The sequence below is a fragment of the Periplaneta americana genome, chromosome 15 (assembly GCF_040183065.1).
Source record: "Periplaneta americana isolate PAMFEO1 chromosome 15, P.americana_PAMFEO1_priV1, whole genome shotgun sequence".
NCBI classification, from domain to species: Eukaryota; Metazoa; Arthropoda; class Insecta; order Blattodea; family Blattidae; genus Periplaneta; species Periplaneta americana.
This window is the reverse complement of record NC_091131.1, coordinates 53,421,770-53,448,636: the sequence shown is the minus strand read 5'-3', so window position 1 is coordinate 53,448,636 and position 26,867 is coordinate 53,421,770. Positions and strand designations below refer to the sequence as shown.

At 36.4% G+C, this 26,867-nt stretch overlaps 1 protein-coding gene across 3 annotated transcripts in view; it reads right to left on the bottom strand.

Annotated features, from left to right (window-relative positions):
• LOC138714943 (synaptic vesicle glycoprotein 2C-like) overlaps nucleotides 1-22,604 on the bottom strand; it is a 42,548-nt gene extending 19,944 nt beyond the window's left edge. The window contains exons 1-6 of one of the 3 annotated variants that reach the window (XR_011336122.1): nucleotides 22,470-22,604; nucleotides 7,332-7,394; nucleotides 3,936-4,001; nucleotides 3,279-3,440; nucleotides 1,738-1,900; nucleotides 417-538 (exon numbers count right to left, since the gene is read on the bottom strand). Coding sequence is in view for 2 of the 3 variants with exons in the window: in XM_069847246.1 (XP_069703347.1) it covers nucleotides 417-538; nucleotides 1,738-1,900; nucleotides 3,279-3,440; nucleotides 3,936-4,001; nucleotides 7,332-7,394; nucleotides 22,470-22,488 (595 nt within the window). In the remaining variant the exon portion in view is untranslated. Of the gene's footprint in view, nucleotides 1-416; nucleotides 539-1,737; nucleotides 2,008-3,278; nucleotides 3,441-3,935; nucleotides 4,002-7,331; nucleotides 7,395-22,469 lie in introns of those variants that run through there. The other 2 variants (XM_069847246.1, XM_069847247.1) reach the window with 2 other exon arrangements.
• Between the last annotated feature and the right edge of the window lie 4,263 nt (nucleotides 22,605-26,867).

Sequence of the window (26,867 nt, the reverse complement as noted above, 5' to 3'; positions counted from 1 at the left end):
ATTCCCAAGTTATTGATTGTTGTCAGCTTGCTATTGATGATAATACATCAATATTATTTTCTTTGCTTACTGTACTTTATAAAGTATACTCGTATTAAAACAATTATATTTTATGAAGGGGATAGAAGTTATTCCTGGCAGGGATGTTAATATGAATTTATGAGAGGGGGATAACTTTCCAACAGGGGGGGATCCCCCCCATCCCCCCCGTTAATTCGCATCCTGCTTGCAAGCAATGCTTTTCATATCATTATAATGTGGGAAATAACTTCATAGCAAATGTCTCCTATTGGTTACTGGCAAAGAAATGGTACTACAGAATACAAAGGTTCAAGGGGGAAACTATTTACTTTCGTTCACCCGCTGTTCTGGCTAGCCCTAGTGTAGAAGTATGCAGTATCACTGTTATCCCTTGCCTGGAAGTGCAATGATGGCCCCAGATATGAATACAGCACCCCACATTATAGCTCTGGATCTCGTGGCAGCTGCGTGGAACTCACCCATGTATGCGTACACAACTGCTGAAGGCCCACAGATGCTGCAACAGTCAAGGGAGATGTCGTAGGGTCGCCATAATGAAGAAACACGAAATCAGGACATGATTGACACGTCAATTCGATCGACAAGAGAAAACATGTGGATTTCTAAGAAACCTATACTCTATTTAATATGGAAACTAAATATCATATACCGGTATTTACTATAGACACTGCATCAATATCACATATTTACTTTATTTTAGCAGCAGACCATTCATATTTGTGCATCACCACCACAGTACCATTTATACTTCTCAGAACTGTGAACAGAAAAAAGGAACTCTGTTTGTTTCTGAATGATCTTGTGAAATTGCTCGAATTTACATTTTTCATATTACACTATATCTGCAGAATTTCATTTACTGACTAAAGTGGTAATCTGTTTCTTTCTTCTGTCCACTGAGCATTCATGAAAAAATATATTCTTCAAACTTTAGCATTATGCTTGTAACTAAAGGAAATATAATAAGATATTGTGGAGTATTTTTTTAGAATTTTAACCTCTTCAGGCCTGATGTACATTATAGTGTACATTGTTTCTTTTTCTCTTTTTTGGAATGTCTTCGATACTTTTAAATATTTTGAAAAATTCAATGTGATATACGGTAAATGGAGAATATTATTTTTGAAACATTTCTATACTTGAATTAAAAATAAAATTGAAAATTTTGGGGCCCCAGGGGTCAAAATTGTCCCCAAATTTTGATTTTCTGTGAAGACTTGATTTGGGAATTTTGGTCCCCAGAATGATTATGTGACCAGTTTTTTTTTTCAATTGTTTCTAATATAAATTCAGGTCTGAAGGGGTTAAATAATTTAATAGTTTATTACACAGTGTGAATTCGTTTCTACATAAAGATTTGTGTGCTAAACATTTATTATAAATTTAGTACTACAGTATCTATGACATCTTTAACCAAATCATTAACATACAAATTTTTAAATAGCCAATCAAATCACGGTAACTTTTTTTTACCGCGAATATATTTCGGATATGATGTCTCCCTTACTCCTGTGACAACTCACATCATGATAGGACCATCACTTTTAAGGTTTTACAATTCTGACTACTTCTTTTTAGGAACATGAGCTTTCCCAACTCATCATGCTATAAGAATATACTGCTGTTTTTGCTGTAGTTCCTCATAAAATATCAATATTAAAAAAAACGTTAACTCTGTTGTCAAAAGCAACTTACAAGAAACCATTGAAGAACCGCAGCAAGATGAAGAGCCAGTAAGCGTGAGAGAAGCTGGAAGCAAGTGCACAGAATCCATCCAACAGCAGCGTCCACACCAGAGTGTGCCTGCGTCCCCTAGTGTCGGCCATGAACCCCCACAGATGTGAACTCACAATCATCCCTGCAATAACAGTTCCATTATTTGCTGCGTTGAGTCAGCTTTACAGTCCGAGGTTGCTTCAGTGAGTTCAGATATGACCAATGGAGACGTCACTGAACTCTACTAGTCTGGAATGCAGAGAATTCATTATATGTAGTTGATAAGCGAGGGTGATGATTGGTGGGGTTTAATTTTTTTAATGCTCGGAACTCTCTTATTCAGAGACAGAGTTCTTTCATGTTCTATGAATTCACAAAATGGGGTAACTATTTTACCTTTCTTAAGAAAGAAGCCACGCTAAAAATTTTATCACTCTCAAAAATCCACAGTCTTTAATCTGAATTGAGCTCGCAAACCTCGGCGAAGAGGATGAGTGAAAAGTGTTGAGTCAGACAGTTGATATCATGGTCGTCACAACAATGCTATGGTTGTTTAGAAAATGTGGATGACAAAGTTCGTAATAGATGAAACACTTCTTTTCCATAGATGTCACACAAACTGAATACCAAATTAGTTTAACAGTTTTAATAAAACACCTTTTATACCTAAATTGGAGCAGAAGTAACAAATATAAATGACACTCGGGAGGAAATTGAACGCAGAATAAATATAAGAAATGTATGTTATTATTCGGTTCAGAAGCTTTTATCATCCAATCTGCTCTCGAAAAAGCTGAAAGTTAGAATTTATAAAACAGTTATATTACCGGTTGCTCTGCATGGTTATGAAACTTGGACTCTCACTTTGAGAGGGGAACAGAGGTTAAGTATGTTCGAGAATAAGGTGCTTAGAAAAATATTTGGGGCTAAGAGGGATGAAGTTACAGGCGAATGGAGAAAGTTACACAATGCAGAACTGCATGCATTGTATTCTTCACCTTACAAAATTAGGAACATTAAATCCAGAAGTTTGAGATGGGCAGGGCATGTAGCACGCATGGGTGAATCTAGGAATGCATATAGAGTGTTAGTTGGAAGATCTGAGGGAAAAAAAACTTTTGGGGAGGACAAAGCGTAGATGGGAGGATTATATTAAAACAGATTTAAGGGAGATGGGATATGATGGTAGGGATAGGATTAGTCTTGCACAGGATTTTTTTTTTCTGTGTACAACAAGGTTGCTCTTCACAAAGCAGAATTGTGAGATGTTATGTATGTATGTATGTATGTATGTATGTATATATATATATATATATATAGTTTTCTCAACGATACTCATATTATTCAACATTATGAATAATACATCTTGATTACACAACTTTTAACACTGCTGTATCACTGAACACTGAACTCCGAAGATGACCGAAAATAGGTCGAAACATGTTAACAAGGTACGTTAAAATTTAACACAAGAAAGTTCATTATCATACATATTCCGATTATGAATAAAATTAATTTACCAATATAGCATACAGCACTGAGCATCCCCTTGTCGCTGGATGTCATGTTGAAGTCGCATTCTGCAGATGGCAGCAGATATGCTGTGTTGAGAATCTCTGCAGACATCGAAATGAGACACATGCCACATCCCAACTGGAGAACATAGTGAAATTTACCCTGGCCTGCAACATAAATTATTTTTTATCCTCATTATTTTTCTTTAAGAACTGTAACTGAAGTCAACACATGTAGTGCACTTCATTAAAACTAATAAGACTCCTTGGTAATGTGGTCTGAATAACGCAAGGCCACTTTTGCAAACAAAATACTATATATAATAACATTATTAATGTTACTAATTATGCAGGTTTCCTTGATGACGGAATATTATGACATAGTATGTTCATGATGATTATGTCAATAACTTATTGTGTTTACAGTGGTGTAGCATAGCTTCCGAAGAAGGGGAAGCAAGTAGCAAACTAAGATTAAGTTAGTAATATCTGATGCGTAGCTAATTTTTTTTCTTACTTAAGATACTTTATAACGTAAACAAATGTATTGAAGTTGCTGAGTAAAATGTCGAAGAATAAATCCCTATCTCTCTGTAAATCTATTCAGCACAACTAACGTAAGTGAAATTTGTGCAGACTACAACATTGAGAATCATTACTCACCTGTCAATGCAACGGCCTCCTCGAAGTTCACTTCAGAGGACTCTGTTTTTCCTCCATTTTCAAATTCTGAAATTATAAAATTATGAAGTCACATTCCCATCAGTTATTTTTTATTCTAAACCACAAATGATAACAAAACACAAATATACAATTCCATTACTCAATTATTCAACTACTTGTTAAGCCACGAAACTAGAAAAGATTTTTATTCATTCACGTGTAATCTGATTTACTGGTAAGATGCATTTTGTCCACTGCTGTGGAGTAATCGTTAGCATGTCTGATCTTGAAACGAGCGGGCCCAGGTTCATATCCTGATTGGGACAAGTTATCTAGTTGAGGTTTTCCCTCAAATCAATTGAATCAGAATTGCTGGGTATATTTCGACATTGGACCTCCGACTGATTTCGCCATCATTAATTCACTTATCATCATCATCATCATCATCATCAGGGAAAGGATTTATATGTAAATACATATTTACTTATAAAGCTAATATAATTTATATTTTGCATTATCTTTATGTTTCACAATGTGTAGGGTTGAAAAATCCTACTTTTATTTTCCATATTTTTCCATATTTTAGAGTTTAGTACATATTTTCGTTAATTTCCATATATTTTCCATATTTCATATAAAACAGTCCATATTATATTAGGTTTAACAATAAAACAAAACAAAATTCCATTAACTTTTAAAAATACATTTCAACAATAGAGATTTAAACACATGTTCAGTAATCCCTTTAACATCAGAGTTATTTGAAAATTAGCAGTCCTATCAACAATGGGAAAGTAAGTTACAAAACTGTATTAATTTAATTTAAAATTTTTAACAGACTTCAGTTGTGCAGCTCAACAGTTAAATGCCAGTCAGAGTACACATAGGTTCAGTTTTGTAAATCATACTATAAAGACGGTAAATATGCCAAAAGTACGTCATTCAGTCAATTTAAAATCAAAACTAACAAGTTACATTTCAGAATTTAAAGAAGATGGTTTATCAACTGACAATAAAATATTATTTTGTAATTTGTGTCAGTGTGCAGTATCATCTACACAAAAGTTCCTGGTGCAACAACACATTACAACTAGTAAACATCAGGCCAACAAACAACTAAATTCCAAGCAGAGACAATTGTTTTTAACACAACCAACAACATCGAATGTAAGATCTGAGTTTAACATCGACCTGTGCCGTTCTCTCATCTCTGCTGATATTCCTCTCTACAAACTAAAGAATAAGGTCTTCAGGGAATTCCTTGAAAAATATACTCAACATACAATCCCGGATGAGTCAACACTTAGGAAGACGTATGCTCCATCCATCTACGATGAGACAATACAGAAGATAAGAGATGAAATTAAAGATAGTTCAATTTGGGTTTCCATTGATGAGACTCCCGACAAAGAAGGTAGACTTGTTGGTAATGTAGTTATCGGTTTGTTAAGTGAACAATATTCTGAACGAATTCTTTTACATTGTGATGTTCTAGAAAAGTGCAATAACAAAACTATAGTTAAACTGTTCAACGAAGCTATGGGTATCCTGTGGCCAAAGGGTATTATGTACGATAATGTGTTATTCTTTATTAGCGATGCTGCCCCTTATATGGTCAAAGCTGGACAAGCATTATCTGTTGTATATCCTAAATTGACTCATTTTACTTGTGTGGCGCATGCATTTCATCGTGTGGCAGAAGTGGTCAGAGACAATTTCCCTAAAGTAGATTTGTTGATTTCATCAGTGAAAAAAGTATTTCTCAAAGCTCCCAGTAGAGTTAACGTGTTGAAAGAAATGTACCCTGAAATTCCATTGCCACCAAAGCCAATTTTAACTAGATGGGGTACATGGCTAGAAGCAGTTGAATATTATGCCGAACATATAGACTCTATTAACAATGTTCTCCTTGCATTGGACTCTGAAGATGCAGTCTCAATTGACACTGCGAAAACAGTTACCTGTGACATAAGTGTGAAGAATGACTTAGCTCACATTCAGCATACATTTTCATGCATCATAAAAACGCTCAAAAGTCTCCAAAATAGGCACCTTTCACTATCTGAAAGTTTTGAAATTATAAATAGTACTGTGGAACAACTGAATCGTGGTAGAGGTAAAGTTGCAGATGCAGTAAGAGCTAAGGTGGACACTGTACTTTCAAAAAACCCTGGATATGAAGAACTACAAAAGGTTGTTGCTGTGATGAGTGGTGAATCAACAGTGAAGATTAACTTGGACTTATCCCCAGCAGACATTGTGAAATTGAATTATGTACCAGTTACTTCTTGTGACGTCGAACGCTCTTTTAGTCAGTATAAATCTATCCTCAGAGACAATAGAAGAAGATTCACTTTTCAGCACTTGAAAGAAATGTTTGTAACCTATTGTTATGGTAACAGACAATAAAAATTGTGTTTTGTTGAAACTACATTGGAAGATAAGGTACGTCCATTATATTTTTTGTTTAGTTTGATTAAAATGTACCAATATTTAACGTACATAGTCATTTTTTTATAATTTTAAGTCCATATTTAATTCCATATTTTGGTAAAAATCCATATTTAATTCCATATTTTGGTAAAAATAACTACATATATATTTACATATTTCATATATTTTTAGTCCATATAAATCCGTTCCCTGATCATCATCATCATCATCATCATCATCATCATCATCATCATCCATACCATAGCCTGGGTTAAGTTCACGATTTGGCGTGTTGTACTTGCACAAGAGTGCGGCTGTTAGGCTACAAGTATGATTCACAGGACCTCGGGTCCCACCTCCTCCTCCTCTTCCTCCGTAAAAATGAGAGAAAAAAATGCATTTTTATGTTTAATTTTTTATGGACCAAATCTGCAAACCAAAATCCTGAAAATTTCAACATCATCTAATCTTGATGAAAGGAATTAGTGATTAAAATTTCATTGAAATCGGATAAAAATTGTGGAAGTTTTAAAACTCAGTACCGTAGTGCATACCTTTAAGCTGAATGGAGACGTAAAAGTTATCCACTATCCGTAACAGCTCGTGAATGCAGACACAAATAATATGAATATAATAATTTTCAAGAATTAAATTCCGTGTCTACATATCGATGGCTGAGAACCAGACTGTTCTAAATCCAATTTTTTATAAGAAAGAAATCCGTGTTTTATTGTGTTCCAGTTCTTGTCTGCATATATGAATCGAACAAAATTGTAAATATTCCTCTCCATAAGGTTGCTGTGAAGCTATTCCAATTGTTTCGTGAAGATTTGAATGTCAGGAGTTTAAAATAGCTCTCCTGAAAAAAAGAATAGTAAAATGGACTTGGAACAGTCTGGTTCTGGGCCAGCGATATACTGTAATGAAAAAATAAATGAAATTTACATAATACTATTTACCTACCTTTTAGAGGAAACGATTCTTCATGGAGAGGGGCTTTATCTCCATTGCGTATGTCTAGTGGCACTGTAAAACCCAAAAGCTATATATTAGTGATACTGGGTGACTGATAAGAACTAAACTACATGTGTCATTCACATGGACATGGCAAACTGAAATAACTTGAATCAAATGACTTTAACAATGACTTCAAGTTTCGAGTTATCGTGCTGTCTTGCCCACGTCTTCAATATTTACGTCGTTATTCGCATATTGAATTGTCAATTTACTTCTTCATTTATTAACCCTTATTTATATTTATTTATCTCAATACTGTCTTATTACTGATATTACTAATATATTATTTTCTTACTTTTACCGCAATAAAATTTTAATAGTAGTAATTACAGCATTCTATATTGGAGCATCATAAAATGTGACATAGGTGAGAGTCGGGTAGTATCGGACATCGGGTAATATCGGACAGTGCGTTTCTTTCATCTACCACCATATGGTAGTACCTGAATGACATGGTTACGTTTCTCTATGCGACATCACAGAAACGTAACCATGTCAATCAGGTACTATCATCGTGTGGTAGATGAAAGAAACTCACTGTCCGATATTACCTGATGTCCAATACTACCCGACTCGCCCCTAATATAAGGACACAAAATGTTAAAAAGTCTTAGATCGCAGTAGAACTGATTCTATTGGTTGCAGTTGGCTACGTAGTTGGTAGATAAGGTACAGTATACATTATTGGTGAAGGAAAGCTACTTTGTAAATTGCCTTCATCCAACAATACTGTCGTAGAATCCAACACAAGGCCGAAGATTTCAATGATCAATTAACTGAAGGAAAGAAAGCGAATAAATTCAGCTTATAGCTGAGTGTCCATGGACAGCAACAAGGATGCTCATTTCATTTGCTACATACGGTTCTTAGCAACTATGGAAATTAAAATCTATATCGAAATGAGGTTCATTTCGAAACAGGCAACACAGTAAATAAATAAAATTTAATATGGGAGAATAAAATAAAAGTTTAATTGTTAACTATATTTTTGCCACATGTTTTGCAGATGTTTCGCCATAGACATGGCTGGGCAAACTCATGCTCATGAAGTGCTAAAAAAACCTTGAAAGAGAGAAAGACAGACGGAGCCAGCCGCAGCAGTTACAAGTTGTTTGTAGTTTTGCTGCAAAAGCAGTTCACTGCCATGGTGAGCTCTGGTGGCTCATGCAGGTGGTCGTGATATCTACTCCATGATTTGAATTTCAGAATGACGCATGGTACAATAATTATTATAATTTTAGACAGACTGCACCTAAACACACATACTAACAAAATTATATTATTTTCTAGCTTTGTAAATTAGTTTAGTACTGGAAACACAAACTCAGTACAACCTCTTCAAGATACAACAAATATAGCTGCAATACTTATTTATTATTACACTATTTGTTAATATTTCTTATTATATATCTTATTTGAAACATAAAACGCGAGAATTTACAAGTCTTTATACATTAAAGAGTATTCCTCTGTTCTCAGAATGGTAATAGTCTGTATTCGCAAACAATCACAAATTCAAGGAACTAATTTTTACATGTCACGGCAGATGAAATAAACTTACTCTAAGCTCTTTCTATACATTGAGAGCTTTTACACTTCTTTCTTGTATTAAACTCTGACTCAAGCACATACAGTGTATATGGAAGCAAAGAGTATATTTGGAAATTCTGATTTAGGCAGCATTACTAACAGTTCGATTCCTGATTTCTCTGGAATCTGAATGGCGTGCTGTTCTGTATATTTTTCAATTCAAGCTATAAACTTTCAGAATCTTCTATCGGCTGTAAGCCAAAAGGATTTCAGAAAAATCTCGATTCCTTGTCAATGATCACTGTTTCTCCAAACTTACCAGTGAATTCTGCTGTAGGTCTTGAAGTAGGGTTTTATATTTGATAAGAAGATTTTCTTATCACTCTTCAAGATTGTTTATAGTCAAAGAAAGTGAAGTTGTCTATGTTCTACATGATACTGCCACATTTCAAATTTATCCATAAATGCTCTTAGCTAGTCGATCATATTTCGTGCAATTCTATAACTGTCACACATAACGTGCTAACGATATTTGATATCAGTCTCACCTTGTTGATATCCCATTTTTACCATTAGTTGTTCTAAAGCAGATCTAGATAGTATTTCTTTACTAAAACCTTCACTCTGTTTATTTGTAACATAAAATGTAATGCGTAAGAAAGTGTAATAGAACATAATACAAGCTTCATCTTCCTAAAGCAGATCTAGATACTAAAATCCTCACAGTGTTTATTTGTAACATAAAATGTCATGCATAAGAAAGTGTAATAGAACATAATACAAGCTTTACCTCCCTTCTCAATAAAAAAAATCTTTCTCTTTTGACCCATCACTAAAGGGACATGATGTGGGGATTATATTGTTTTTCACTTAAAACGAGCCGCCACTTACTGCAGACGCAAGCAAACTTGCATCTTGCAAGAACCACATACAGACACTACAGCTAGTACAGAGTCCGTTCTATCCATGGCAGAAACATGGTTCTACCTGCACTGAGGTTGTGTTGACACTTTGAGAGCACGAGTTGCCCACCCATGGTCATAGAAATCCCAGCCAGTTAATTTTCCACTGCCTATAGCTATATGATTATGGATAAATGGTACAATATGAGAGAAACGGAAGTACCCCGAGAAAACCTAATGAACACCGTCTAAGCCAACATACTTTATTTAATTAATATTCTACTCAGGGTCTCCATTGCGGAAAACCGACGTTCTAGCAGTAGCCTACTGCTAATGGTATGTCCTTCTATAAACTACTTTTTTTTTAAAATATAGAACTCGAAATTGCGATAGTAACATGATAATGATAGCTAGCATGTGCGTACCAAACTTAGTAGTATCTTTTTGGTTCCTTTCAGAACATAACGAGCTTTTATAGTGCAACTTCCACAGTTCTTTCTTTCTCTAAACTGTTTTCTAGAAGTTAAACTTTGAACCAAGTTCCAGAGATAAAGACTTCATAATGCATTTGCGTTTGAACATTAAATACGAGATTAAATGAAAATAATTCATTCAATATAGGCTACAGTAGAATTTTGCAAGCTTGTGGTTGCGGGAACTGATAGTTTATTTGAAATATGGTTACTTCTATCTGGATGCGTTTACTATATGTGGAAATTCAACTCAATAGGCTTACAATTTAACACCCATATGTCAAAAGCCCTGATAGAACTGATATTTAAACCTTGCGGTGAATTTCGGTGAAGTCCGGAGGGCCAAATTAGTCAAATCCATTCTCCTCACCTCCATGCTGGGGCCCCCTGGGATCAATTAAGATGCGAAAGAGAGAGTGGTGTGCAGAAAGCAACGGGAAAAACCGATTTCATCTTCAAGGAACGCAAGAAAGGAATATAACTGACTGCGGGTATATTAAGTATTTTAAGTAATATGACGTTGCCACTCCTTATAAAAATGAAGTATTGTATTGTGATGTTGCAAAAAATAAACTTCTAGATTTTCAGGGAAATAAAAGTTTTCATCATTCTCAATATTGAAAAAAGTGGTTTTAGGCATGCCGACTGTGTATGTGTATAAAGCGATTTCTCTTAAACTATTTGACCACTTGATCATATTCAATATCCTCAAATTAATTTATTTGAGAATGAAGCACATGAAAATATTTATAGTACCAGTAATCATTTTAATGAAATATTAATGAGTCTTTATTAAATTAAAAACAAGTCCACCGCTGTGGGGTAACAGTTCGCGCGTCTGACCGTGAAACGAGCGAGCTCGGGTTCAAATCCTGATGATTTTGTTTGAGTTACTTAAAATAAACTGACAATTGAGACAGTGAATTTGGTATCGACAAGAAAAACGCTTTGCTAAGAGATTATAATTATATAATTATTTCTACTTTTCATTGCGAATTTTGTCGAAATCTTAACTCTTCAGGCGCATAGAAGCAGTTAGTGGAGATCTCGAGCGGAGACCATCTTATCGGTCACTAATTTTTGTAAAAGGCGTAAACGCATTTCTTACGATTCAGCAGGCTATTGAAGCAAGGCCTAATACATATGAATATTCACATCACTTTTAGATGTCCAATTTCGTAAATAAAAAAAATATTATAAATGATCACAATATACCAGTACGTATTTTATTACAATTATGTAGGCCTATATCTTTTGGATAACAGGTGAAGCAAATAAACTATAAGCAGCAACATCATTAGCAAGATAGTAAAGGACATTAATTGTTGTGAAACTGAATAATGTATGAGAAAGTATGTGTCATCGTCCTAACACTCGTTTTAAATTGTGGGGTGTAAGGTGTCACATAAATCTGTAAGCCTATATCTTTACATACAAATAGAAGAAGACGGGATTTTCTGAATGACGAACAGTTTCATCAGATCTCATTTGAGTTCAGCAAACGCTTATGAAATAACAGCTGCAAGTAAATTAATTAAGATGATAACTCAGCAATGCTTATAAAATGCTGGATGTTTCTGTTGCCATGATTACCACTCGCTGAATTACTGAATGAGGATCAATTTTCACGGATACAGGACTGTACGCAGACACGTCTGTATTTTTTTTCAGTTCCCTTTTTTTATCGACGATAAGATATTATCTCAGCACAAAGTAAAAATTGACATAAGTAAACACAAGAGTCAATAAAACAAGATAAATATAAACAAACATAGATAAGCTTTGTTCTCCTTCTCTCAAGGTAATTACAAATTCCCATGACTGTCAAAAGTGCACAGTTATTGCAAATGAGATGAATGCATTCAGATACGCGCGTGCGCGAACTTACACACATATACTGTAAATATACTATATATATATATATATATATATATATATATATATATATATATATATATATATACTATAAATACACACAGGCGTAACTTATTATAGGGGATCCATTTAAAGAATGGGTTCAGCAAAAAAGAATAATTAGCAAAATTATTTCACATAAATATACTGTATGTCTTCTTTTCAGTCCACCGCTGTGGAGTAATGGTTAGCATGTCTGATCATGAAACAAGCGGACCCGGGTCCAAATCCTGATTGGGACAAGTTATCTGGTTGAGGTTTTTTCCGGGGTTTCCCTTCAACCCATTAAGAGCAAATATTCGGTAACTTTCGTGGACCCTGGACTCATTTCACTGGCATTATCACCTTCATTTCACTCAGACACTAGATAACCATCGTAGTTGATAAAGCGTCGTAAAATAAACCAATTACAGAGTTTCGTTTCCGAGCTATAGTAGGATATCAAATTTTGTCTTTTAGCTTACCTTCATAGGAGGTGCTCAAAATGACCATCTTGCATATTCGTGCAAGACTGTAATAGTGTTATTTTATTACTTCCTTTCTAGGATTCTTTTTAGGATTTTTTGGAAACCTTCCGTGTGTGCTCTTGTCAACAAAGCGAACTGAAATGTCTGAAGAACGGTGTGAAATAGGCTATTATTTACAAAATAGTCATCAAGGTCTCCCTAAATCAATCGTTGTCCATCATTTTAATCATCAGTATTGTGTTTACGTTCACTGTACGGATATTGGAGGGGTAGGGGATCGAGACGTCGGAAAGAATTATATCAGGTACTTGCACCATAGACATATACTGACATGTTATTCACTAGTAGGGTTATCTGAGCAGCAACTGGACTAGTGATTCTAATGAGTGTATTTTGTTTATGTTGCCCTTATCTTCTTATCACGAAATTCGATTGCGTTACAAGAATATCTCGCTCATCTGCCATGCAAATTCTAAAGTTTCGAATTGAACTCCCAATTGGGACCTAATATCCTGTATAAGTTCCATCCTGTATATAATATTCCTTTCTTATACCCACAAAATATTGATTTTCCACGTTAGAGACTCAGATGTAAACCTCAAAGAACAAAATAACAGTTATGATAGATTTTCCTGTAATAATTTTTTGTTCTGCTAACGCAGTATTTCTTAACATTATATGTTATACAGGGACATCATTTTATTTTTACTTCAGTTTTTATTGTACCTGAGTTTTTGAATGTACTTCACTCCCATCCCTTCTACTGATGAAGTTCCAACTGTCCTCCAGACAAAATCAAGGCTGCATATAGTAAACAGCACTGAGTGAGTATAGTACGTTCCAGAAATATGTTCGCGTTTTCCAGTGACGAAAGAGCTTTCAATATTGAACCATATTTTCGCACAGGTACTGTCAGTTTGCCTACGTCGCATCTCGATTTCTCCCACCTGCTTCTGCACGCACCTCTGTAAAAGCTGGGCTGTCTTAGCTCTTTTCTGAAAAGATCATTTCTGTTAGGAATTGGACGTTTACGTAATATTATACAACTGTTTAAAATAATTTAAATAAAAGGGCCTCGTTAAGTAATTAACTGTCACGTGATTTCCCCCCTTTCTACGATCCTGCGGCATAACCACTTGGACGGACAGTAGATAGCATGTCTGAGTTATTTTATCTGTGCAGGTCGGGCAGAAGTGAAGATTGAATTTGCAGTACGTAAGGTACTCTTTTATAGAGTAGGTACAGAATTATTTCAACATGAGTTACTAGTACGAAGGACGAAACTGGCAATTAGAGTTAGATGCAATAGTCTATAGTGCGATAATATGCACAAAAGAACTGAAGCCTGTATCGAAATGAACGGCCACCATTTTCAAAAATGTGTTTAAATATCCATATTATGATTATTATTCAATTTAACTTCATTCTCTATAATCTAAGCTAATGTGCTGTACTAATGAAAATTATCGAACTCAAAATTGCGATATTTCCTAGTTTACGTAAATGGACGAACTACTTTTCTTCCCTCCTATACCTAGTAAAGTGATGTGTGTGTTTTACGCCAGTATCATCGAACTCCAGTCGTGGAAGGGAGTAGCGAACGGTGTTTCCGGTTCTCTAAAGGTATAGACAGGTTAATATTAAAAATGTTAGTAAAAATAAAATGATGTCCCTGTACTTATTATAGCATAAATTATTAGTTATATTAGTTAGATACTTTTAAGAAATTCTTATTCTCAAACGAGTTATACAGAACGATGCTGCTAGTCAGGAGGATCTCGTATTTCATGCTGAACGTGGAAAAATGTAATTGAAGGGTTCAGAGCCATAGTGGGCCAAGCGCCATTTACTAAATGAATACCATAGTTTAATGAAGATTGACATATCATTTAGTTTTAATGTGTATACTTTATATTACTTGCTATATATTTTCACTGAATTATGGTAATAACTTAATTTTAACCCTTGTTTTTCTACGGTTTTAGTAAATGGCGCTTGGCCCACTATGGTTCTGAACCCTTCAATTTTAAGAGCCATAAGATTTGTACGTGGCCTCCTTCGTAAGGAAAGTAAGTTTACGTATCAAAGATTTGCAGTAGGTATTAAAAAAAACTCTTTCCCTCAATAAGATAGCTCAAGACAAATTTAACATACCTTTTCTCGCCTATCATCAACATGAATCTCTGATAGTTATCTATCTCGCCTAATATTCTATGATTGGGGATAATAACTGTATTTTGCCTCACAAACACTCCTGGCTTGGCTTTTCGAAGGCTGGGCCTTACATTTAGGCACGATTGTGCTTCATTATTGTTCAAGTCCTACAAGTGGTCTGGGTGATATTCGTGAATCCTATGCTGACAGGTGGACCATCCTGCCTCAGTCCCTAATAAAGCTAGATTTCATCCTCAGACGAGTAGCCTGATAAGCTCCAGTGGCCCGGAGCCTCAAGCCCTTCCTATATCGGCATCGGACATATTCTGCAGGTACTATCTCCAAGGCTTCACCCAAGCCTCTTTTTACTAATGCAGATGATAGATGAAATGAGGGAGAGGGGGAGTGTTGGATTGATAGAGAGAAACGGAAGTATTCCAAGAAAGACCCTGTGCAACGCCTGCTTTGCTCACCACAAATTTCATCACAACCTAGCCGGGGATGGCAGATCAACGCGGTTGGCATTGAGCCACAGGCGCGGACCACAAACAATCCACTTCGAAAACACAATTCTTCACACTGCCAGACTATCAGAGTTCAGGTCTTCACCGACCTTAGCCGAAGGCGTTAGAAATAATCAACCAATCGCATTTCTAATTTCGTATTAATAAGTCATAATTTTATTACTTTTCCTAAAATTTGCCAGGCAGTTAGGCTTTAGTAGTAAGAAATTATAAAACACGTGCTTCCATTAAAAATTTCAAATCGAGTTTCTAGCATTACGATTTTCATGTAGTATTTTTATGATGACTGAATCCTTTTCTGCCAGGAAGTAGGTCTGAATATCACGCGGGTGTCGCGTGTTTCCGTGTACGAGTTGCACTGTAGGACGCGTCTTGATAAAGCAGTAATTACGTATGAAGGCCGCTCTTTTGATTTACGACTATTGAGATCACAAACCTAGTACCACTGCCTCCATTTTGCGTGCCTCTTACTGTAATTAATTATGAAGTCCCAGACTGACTCCGTTTACTAAAGATGATGCAAAAGATGGCTGTGTAAACGAAAGAAATAAGTAGTCGATCGTTGTACCATTTTTCGTTCCTGAGTAATATAAGTTCTTTTTTTTTAAATTGGTTTATTTTACGACTTAGAAAGCATGATGGAAATATTCAGATTGTCAATTAATATAGATAAACACGATATAATATTTGTTACTCAGTCAAATGACAAATCAATGTAAAATAATGACTTATATTATATGGTCATTAAGTTTTATATACGTGAATTACAAATTGCAAACGTTTTCGCCCATTCAGGCATCTTCAGGCACAATTATACAATATCTCAATATCAAACTGTGTAGCCATTACATTGGTGGCAGATAAACTGTTTAAGATTAATGATGTACAAAACATCTCCATAATTAAAATGTAATATTACAGGTCATAAAATTAAAATAATGTTAAAAACCACGTAGTGTGTAATTAAACTTCATAATATTCTGTGGAAACGACACATAATTCATCACTCATTGGACTCTACTGAACAAGAGTTCCACAGAATATTATGAAGTTTAATTACACACTACGTGGTTTTTAACATCATTTTAATTTTATGACTTGTAATAGCCTATTACATTTTAATTATGGAGATGTTTTGTACATCATTAATCTTAAACAGTTTATCTACCACCTATGTAATGGCTACACAGTTTGATATTGAGATATTGTATACTTGTGCCTGAAGATGCCTGAATGGGCGAAAACGTTTGCAATTTGTAATTCATGTATATAAAACTTAATGACCATATAATATAAGTCATTATTTTACATTGATTTGTCATTTGACTGAGTAACAAATATTACATTGTGTTTATCTTTATTTTACGACGCTTTATCAACTGCGATGGTTATCTAGCGTCTGAATGAAAAGAAGGTGATAGTGCCAGCGAAATGAGTGCAGGGTACAGCGCCGTAAGTTACGGTACCTAGCATTTGCTCTCAAGGGTTGAGGGAAAACCTCAAGCAGGTAACTTGTCTCAACCAGGATTTGAACTCGGTCAGACATGCCAACCCTTACTCCACAGCGGTGGAAGTCGTTCTTATTATATAATACTCAAGTGACCAATAGCTGTAAATATAACCTAACTTACCTACTTTATGGCTTTCAAGGAACCCGGAGGTTTATTGCTGCCCTCACATAAGCCCGCCATCGGTCCCTATCTCTGAGCGAGATCCCTACCAGTCCCTACCATCATATCCCACCTCCCTCAAATCCTTTCGATATTATCCCCCCACCTACGTCTCAGCCTCCCCAAAGTTCTTTTCGCCCTCGGCCTCCCAACTAACAGTCTATAATCATACGTGCTACATGCCTTGCTCAACTCAGACGTCTGGATTTAATGTTCCTAATTATGTCCGGTAAAAAGTACAATGCGTGCAATTCTGAGTTATGTAACTTCCTCCATTCTCCTGTAACTTCATCCCTCTAAATATAACCTAACGCTTAATTTAATGTAACAGCTTAAGAAAAATGTTATAAAGTTCTAAGGGATGGGATTCGCATTCGGGAGGTCCGTGGTTCGATTCCCGGACCGACCAACCTGACTGTGGTTTTCCCGTGGTTTTCCACAGTTACTTAAAACAAATGCCGGGTTGGAATTTTCATTGTCACGGTCCATTTCCCTTCCCCTGCCGTGTAGAAAAAGAATTTAGTTTTCGTATCATATCATTCATCTTTCTCATCTCATTCCATAAGCATATTCAGGTCAAGACGCATGTCTTCATCTGCTTAAGAGGCGTCCTCTCTAGAACCGTTCCTGGGTTCCCAGCCTTCCGCAATATCTATATTAGGATTCATTCCTTAAGAACACTTCCAAGAGCGCTTCAACACCTTGGAAGGCCCGTAGGAATGGATCCTGTGCTGCTTGGTCACCTTGGCAGTATGAACTTCGAGCGGGGAGGGTAGGAGGCCCCCATTGGGTGAGCGGGTGAGGGGTCACATGCGGCCGGTGGGCTGATACACCCTCATCCTCATTCATCCCAGATCCCACAACATTCGGGGTGCACAATAGGCCTCTATGCCGACGTGCGAATGGTCGTCCTAACTCGCCTGTATCCACCGTTACCTAACCTAAGTTCTAAGGAAGAAAGAAAATGTTCAAAACAGTGCTGTCATGGGGACCATATGGCGTATGGAAACCTGCAGCTTTTTAATGAATCGTATGGGGAAGAAAAAATGTTGCCCATACGGAGTTATAACAGTGTATGGATGGGTGCCTAAATTTTGTATATGGAGATCTGTACTGATCTTAGATCATCTCTTGCTGTTCCTAATCTTCTTTAATGTCCGTAAACATAAATGATCCCCCTCTACAATATATAAAAATATGGTTGAAAATCACAGAAGTGTTGCAGATACACACTCCAGGATTCATCAAGACAAGTGTGCCTCTAGTGCGAAAGCTTGACGGGATCTTATTTAAATTAAGCTTGTTTCACTTATTGTATTAAAAGGTACGCTAAATATATATTTTTTTACTTCTTCCTTAACACAAAAACATCCATTAAATGGTGGTCGGGTCGCCGGCGTCGGCAGAGACGCTTGCCTACTGATCGGGAGCTGTTCTCAGGCATGGATTCGATTCCCGATTGGGCCGATTACCTGGTTGGGTTTTTTCCGAGATTTTCCCCAACCGTAAGGCAAATGTCAGGTAATCTACGGCGAATTCTCGGTCTCTCGCCATCACCAATTCCATTGACTGGTTGGATTTTTCAAAGGTTTTTCTTAACTATAAGGCGGATATCAGGTAATCTTATGATTTTTTGTAGCCTTTCGCCAAATACTATCTCGCTATCACCAATTCCACTGGTGATACTTAACAATGCAGTGAAACTATATAATAACGAATATAACTTTATGCTTAGGATACATATAAATGAAGTTATTTACTCAATTTGCGTTATTATAAGACATGTAAAGTACACTTAACTGTATGTGCGTGTTTCATTACTTCACGTTTGACCAGAGTCATGCATGTCTTCTTCAGCACACTCGTAATAACATCACCAAGGTCTTGAATAGCGCTGTTAACGCTTCAAGGATATTTCCGTGAGAAAGGCCCGAACGTTGAACCACAAAAATAAAAACACGAAGAGATGACGCAAACGACTATTTCGAGAATGTAGCGAGAAGCTATTCTAGTATACGTACCAACACTCCAAATCAGATTGCACTACTGCAGCTCTGTGAGCCCGATTGCAAGTGCAGTAAGTCATCGATTTCAGTAGAGTTTTCTGAGCTGCAGAGATGTGGCAATGGAATATGCAATATATTTTAGTATTAATTAAAAATCCTCGGTTTCATCTCGCCAAAATACCATTTTGATATCACAAATTCCACCGACGCTAAATAACCTCGTAGTTGATACAGCGTCGTTAAATAGCCGATTAAATACAATGGTGAACTATACCTATACGTTATTCCAGCCATTTTTTCATGCTTTGTTATAGAAAACATACTGTCACACATTACAATTTTTACTATATAAATAGGTTTCCGTTTAGGATTTAGAATATTTGATTTTCGGAAACAGTTTACTGACATTAAGCAGCGTTACAATTCTAGTTTTAAACTTCCGTGAAAAAATAAGTTATTTGATAAAGCTGTCATGTCTTAGATGTATCAAAATTGTTCGTCACTATTAAAGATGTTTCAAGCATTTGAGATCCTTACTTGATAATTTACCGCTAGTACATACATGTATACAAATTGACCATCTTTTGGTGACGTTTCACATAACGCTATAGTAGTAAAATTAGTACTAGTTTATACTGTCAAACATTCATAGTCATGTACTTTCATGTGAAATAGCCAAGTGACTGATAAAGTCTCTGTTGGTGTTTTTCTCGGCGTTTTCCCGTTACTCTATAGTAGATAGACATCTACGTACATCATTCCAACCGATTTCCATTCCATAGAATTCGGGCCAACTGGCGACGCACGGAGGGGGCTGGCCTAGGGACGAGTGGCGTGTGGTTGTCTGCTCGAAACCTGAGTACTACCCTAGATCATATATGTAACAGATATGTCGGGGTTATAGGCATTGAAGTTAACAACTTTTGTCAGGTTTACTACGCTTCCATCTAGTTGTTTCATAAGGAGTCACGTCATAATGCCCCAGGTAATGCCCATTTAAATTGCATTAGCGACTGTGCTGCCATCTCGTGTTCGTTTACGGCGGACGGGTTGCGATCCTGGCGGTTCTCTCTAAAGTGCTGCCGATTTTAACGTAGCGAGGAGTTATCTGATACATATATGATCTAGGGTACTACGCAGCGAACCTTAGTGAAGTCAGCCAGTGTAGGTTGTGAATGCACCTAGCTTGAGGGTCAGCGCAATATATCTTGAAAGGTTGCAGTGCTGGGTCGTAATGCTCCCCTCAAAAAATTTAACTTCAATTCACGTACTGCTACGTAAGTTACATTAGGCCTATGTGTGATAAATTAAACTGTTACTCTTTTAAAACTTAAAAGAAAACCAAAATAATATTAACAACATTTTATAAAATGCAACTACTATTTCTTTTTTTTTTTTTAATTTTATTGGGTTATTTTTACGACGCTGTATCAACATCTAGGTTATTTAGCGTCTGAATGAAATGAAGGTGATAATGCCGGTGAAATGAGTCCGGGGTCCAGCACCGAAAGTTACCCAGCATTTGCTCGTATTGGGTTGAGGGAAAACCCCGAAAAAAACCTCAACCAAGTAACTTGCCCCGACCGGGATTCGAACCTGGGCCACCTGATTTCGCAGCCAGACGCGCTGACCGTTACTCCACAGGTGTGGACTACTATTTCTCTTGACTGTCTACAGACTGGGAGATTCTGGGTTCAATCCCGGATGAGGCGGAATTATTCTGTTTGCCAACCTGCTAGAACGACAATGGGGTCCAATTCAGCCTCGTGTAGTCTTTACCGGGGATAAAAAAGTGGTCGGAGCGTGATGCTCACCACAGCACTAAATTCTAGTTCCGATGTCAGGAAAGCATGGAACTCTAATTCCACACGTCTTCATGGCGTTTAAAGGGAAAGCCTTTGCATTCACTATTTCTCTCTATGTTGTTCCTTCTCCTCATTTCATTAAGTCGCATACGCATACTAAAGAGTAGAATAAGAGATAAAACGGTTTCAACAACGAGAAATTGCTGATATAAAAGGCCATCTCTTTATAATTATATCTAATTTTGGCAAAAACTGTGGGTATGTAATCAGTCTAATCATCACCCACAAAAATACTACCAAGTGATTGGACTTACCCCCTTCCAATTGTTGAGACATCGATAAGAAAACACAAACAGTTCTTTTATTATATACTGTATCTGCCGGTGAATGAGCGATAAATTTCGAATTGCTTATCTTGCTCGTTAGCGTCGGATTATTAAAAGCATTGCGAACTTCTGTTATCTGTCTCCCTCCTACGTATCTCTACCACAACAATTTACTATGTAAATGAAGTTATGTTAATGTATAATAAATAGTCGTTAGTCCAACGATGTTACTTTGCCGAAAGAATGGACAAGACTAAATAGAGAGCAAATACTATAGGGCACACACTGGGAAAGAAATGAAGAGAGTACATCATCAAAGACCGCACGAAAACTTTTTAACGTTAAACGTTTATGCTCCTGGCAATCGAGAAATCTAGTCTGTTAATACGCTGACTATTAATTACAGCAGGCCTTGGATGACTAAAATTACGATGTGTTTAAAACAGTAGTTTCGAATCCAGTCAGTCGTGATAAAACATAAAGGGGAAACGAATGTGACATCATAAAGAATAAAATGATTAATTTTTAACGTGTGGAAGCTTAAGGAAATATTAAACTTAATTTTAATTTAATCGAAAATTATTCCTACACAAATGAGATGATTAATAAATGCGGGAATATGAAGAAAGAAATAATTAATTTAACACAGACTAATTCTAGCGTACTTAACTATGGTATTAATTTATAAATGAATGCAATTCTCTGTAATGACACATTCATTATGGATTGAAACAAATTATTGGCGTCATTAATATTGATGTGCGAATCGTTTCAACTATCAATTATATTGTTGTCTCGAGACTAGGTATCATGGAATGAAGTAGCAATTTTGAAAAAATTAACGAGAAGTCTTCACCTTATTATATTAAAATGCGGGGAGTCGAAGACAGAAATTAAAATAAATGTTAAATTTTATTTCAAATCCCAAGCATCCTTACAATTCCAACCATGCTCACAATAACAATCACGAACAGCATAAATGTTTCACGCAATTAGGCAATAGGGATCCGATAAATCCGATGCTACTTCTCTTTAAAGTAACTGGCAGTAAGGCTCCCGGTTAGCATTTTCCTTTAGAACATTTGATTTTCACAAATATTACTGACGTTGAACGGAAAATACTTTCAAGTAACTTACAAACTGCCGTGAAACAAGCATGTACAGTACTGTATGTGTATATCCATGAATTTGTATACTAGTCATGAAGTCTAGGCTTAATATATCAACATTTTGTTTTCAGTTTCTCCCCTTACAATTTAACTCGGTTGCTGTAGAAACGAGATGCGCCATTTACATAACAAATACGCGCTTACCTTGAGTCTTTTCTGACATGTTGGCACCAGCCGGAACAGCTGTTGGTGTGTAACTGAGGCGGTGTTCCCTCTAACGTCTAACAGCTGATTACTATTCCCCTCCCACATCTCCACAAGGCCTCTCGTGACTGCAACGTAAACAAATTCAATACTATAAATTCCTTACACATATTACATACTTAATGAATGCATCTTCAGCTTCATAAAGTCTCGACTGGTAATCCGACATTGGTGAAGGAGCTTTTTCCTGATCTACTGATTACAAATAAGGGAATCTGAAATTTAATGTTTAGGCGGACAGAATTGCCTGTTTCTGTTAGTTAAAGACTTATCACTAGAAACAAGGAAAATATGAAATTTCATATTCTCAACCATTCCTGCAAGAGGTGTGGGAAAAAGGATTTTCACGATTCACGCTGTGATATATATATATATATATATATATATATATATATATATATATATATATATATATATATATATATAATGCTATTATGGAGACACTGACTCATGCTAAAGCTAATCGTTCAATACATGGATGAATTCATCCATGGTCAATATTCTCTGTAACAGATGGGTTCAGAAGCCCAAGAGTTCGTGACCTAAATAAATAATTCGTTGACTCATGGAAGTGAACCGAGATAATAAGATGATTCTTTATGTAAATTACTCGATAACTCCAAAGGCCTTCTCAATGTCCTTAGGATCATAAGAGAAACCAACTGCGTGGTCTACAAGTGATTCTCAACCAGGGGGCTGCGACCTTCTGGGATCAAAGAGCACTTAATGGGGCCCCAATAATAATAATAATAATAATAATAATAATAATAATAATAATAATAATAATAATAATAATAATTTTTAAAATTTCTGTATGAAAATTCAAACATTCAACTATTCTGCGTTAAATAATAACATAATGACATTTTCTTTTAAAATGGTATTACAAAGTACCTATATTCAATTTCCTCTCCTCCGTTGTCTAACATGGGCAACATGTTTTCGTTAGAACAGAAAGAGAACAGAATGAAAGTGAAAAAGAATTAACTTGTTTGCTTTTCGTCAGTGGCGTAGCCAGACTAATTATTTTGGGTGGGCCAGATATGCAGGGTTTAGAAAGTACCTGATCCATCTCCTGACAATGCCGCTGCCGTCAACTCTCTTGAAACTCATTCTCGGAAGTCTTATTTAATAACATCCAAAATTATGATAAACAATCATGCAAGGCAGACCTATATAAACGCTTCATAAGGTGAACTGGAGCTGTCAAGATTTCCTAGCAACGAATCTGTCGATCGCTGATGATAGGTCCTTCAACAAATCCCAACTTTTCTTCCTCTCAATTGATAGAATTGCTAGATTACAAAGCCTTGTGCTTGACATGATTGTCGAATTTTTCTTCGTTTCAGAGCTTTGAAAAATTGTATATCATTGCCTTAATGAAGGACGAAATTTACTAATATCCAGTTTTGGAGACTGAGGTAGTTCCGATAAAGGTGTCAAATTTTTCTAGCTGATGTAAAAATTCAGTACCTCCACAGCTTCTTTCTTTTTATCGTTGCCAGACAATTTTTTAGAGCCAACCCAACATAGTTAAATTTATTCTTGAAGAAATGGACGCATTTTTGACTTCTTACCTTAATGCTATCAATTGAAGAGTGCACTGCAAGAATGATGGATGTCATTTGGAATACATTTTACAGGAGAAGCAATTGAAAGTTTGAAATGCTTAGCGCTCAAAGCTTAACTATGATTTTCCGATCATTACTGGACAATGACTATCAGTGTTAATGTCATATAACTCTCTATGTACATTCCATATGTCTTAAGCTATGCATTGACAGTCTTGGTTCATTTTCGACAAGAAAGTGACATCCATCATTCTTGCAGTGGACTCTTCAATTGTAAGTATTGCTCTGGGACCATGGTTTAGTTTTAAAGTTGAGTATTTTTCATAAAAAAGGCAAAAATTCGCATATTTTTTGGGCCTCTCTCTTTAGATACACACGATATTCGAAATATACGATTGCCGTGTAACTCCGAACTCTTTTTTTATCCAATTGCAAGGCCCGTTCACTTGTGGTTACTCGTTCCGACTTTGTGAGCGGCTCATAGATGTCTGTGCAGAAAAGCGTAGACTACTTTGTTCGGCAGAGACTATCCAGATTGCACCACAGGCGGTGGGTACATATAAGGGGTTCACAACCAGAGTGGACCAAGTCCATCTGGAATAGTTCTGAGATATTGAGTCTTAAAGTTCCTGGCTCACGCTTAGCAACCTTCACCTTCCATAGGAAATGCTACCCTCTGTGGAGTAACAAATGAGTTATGGACTTTGTTTGTTATGGCAAGTTTTCTTCATCCGAGATTGTATTAATTCACAAACTGATCACTGGTGGACTTGGTCCACTTTGGTTGTGAGCCCCTCATATTACACCCGTGTTGAATGATTGTTGGTATGTCACAGAGGAACCGGAACACCCGGAGAAAACCCCTGTGTTGCCTGGTCCACGGGCTTGCCCAACACAAGTTATAAATTCAGGGTGGAGCGAGATTTGAACCTGGACCCCCTGGTTTGTAAGGCCAACAGCGCTCTAGCACTGAATCACAGTGGCGGTTCTAACTCCAAACTAGATGGTTCTTTAAGGATTTTATTTTCCAGGGGCCGCACTAAAGAATGAACGGGACTCGTGCTTCGAAGCTGCACTCGGGCGTAGGTTTGAATACCGCTTGGGCTGATTATCTAGTTGGGTTTTCTTCTGAAGTTTTTCCCACATACAAAGCGGATGCCATGTAATCACATCTTCGAACTCATCTCACAGAATACCATCCATCATTTAATTTTTTCCATTCTAGACAATCGTTCAGTTCATGTAGCTTGATAAAATACCGGTAACAGATTACGAAGATAAGAAGACAATGGAACAATGTCGAAATGCGATAATGCAGCAATGTCGAAATACAAATACAGATTTTTTTATTTAACGATGCTTAAGTACTTGAATATCTTGCGGCTCCGTGTGCTACATATATTTGACGCGTTACGCCAGATCTTTTGCACACTGCAGAATCTGAGCACCGCAACGCCAGCGCAACAGACACAACTGAATGCATGTTCACTTGACACTTAATTCATATATTTGCATAGTGAACATGCATGCATGCTTTTTGTCTATGAATTTTGTGATAGGAATGCTTGATCTTGAAAAAACAAAAATTTCAACATAAAAATGACATGTTACTTAGTAAATCATATTGACGGAGACAACACTAGCGCATATTATGATATTACCATGAATTATTTATTACTGATGAATTTAAACACAAACATCTGCAAAAATTCTTTGCAGAGAATTTCCTCTGACCTGCTATGTCTGTAATACTACGCTTCGCTTTCATTTTCCTACATCCCTATAATCTGAATCTGGACACATACTTCTGGATTTTAATTCGTAGTCACTAAATTTTGTCCCAAATTTCCTAAAGGTAGGATTTTAGAGACTCAGGAAGATTCAAGGCGACAAGTATGTTCACATCCTCTGACTGCAGGACTTGTTTTGTTCACTCTTTCCAGAATGTCATTCCAAAGAATTGTGAGATCATTTCCAGGTTCATTTTCTCGCTTAATTCTTCTGCCTCTTGCGTGTGTTCACTTCTGCGCTACACTTAAAATATTACGTTTCATTTCTGCTTAAAGAATTATTTACAAATTTAAAAAATAAGTCTAGAGATTTCTTTTCCTCACTTCACTTTCTTATACTTCCTCTACCCTTTAAATAGTGTTCTGGGAACACAAACAGCTTCCGATAATGAAACTGCACACTGTCAGCAATAATAATTATTGTCCCCGACGTTAATTGCCTCCATGAATCCCTTACAATATCTTGCTTCCATAGCATTGTAAGCAATAAAAATGGTAACATTTCTCTCGCGAATGCAGACATGTCAATTCTCCGTTACAAGTCGTAATTTTTCTCCTTCTACCAAGTTAGAGGGAAATTTGAATGTTGAAACGATGATAGGAAAATTAATGTCTGTGCATAGATTGTCAAGGGAGGCCCTATTCTCATGCTCCCGGGAAACTGCCCAGTCTGTCCATGCATTAAGGTACTGGACACCATGTTACCACAGTCTACTATGTACAGTCGCGAAGCTTGAGGTGACTTTTTGCAAATCTCGCGATAAAGCGCTCCAAGCGGTTAGCAACTAGGAACAATAGACTGTCCACGGTCGACTTTGGATTTAGAGTGGACTGAGTCGTATTTCCATCGAGTGCTAGGTCGTTGCGTATTTCGCATTGATGCTTGTGAAGAAAAATCCTAACATCTATTTCTTATTTTACTTCTAGATGCAAAAAGTGGTTAATAAACAGCAGGAGGGAAGATCTAATGACAAAGA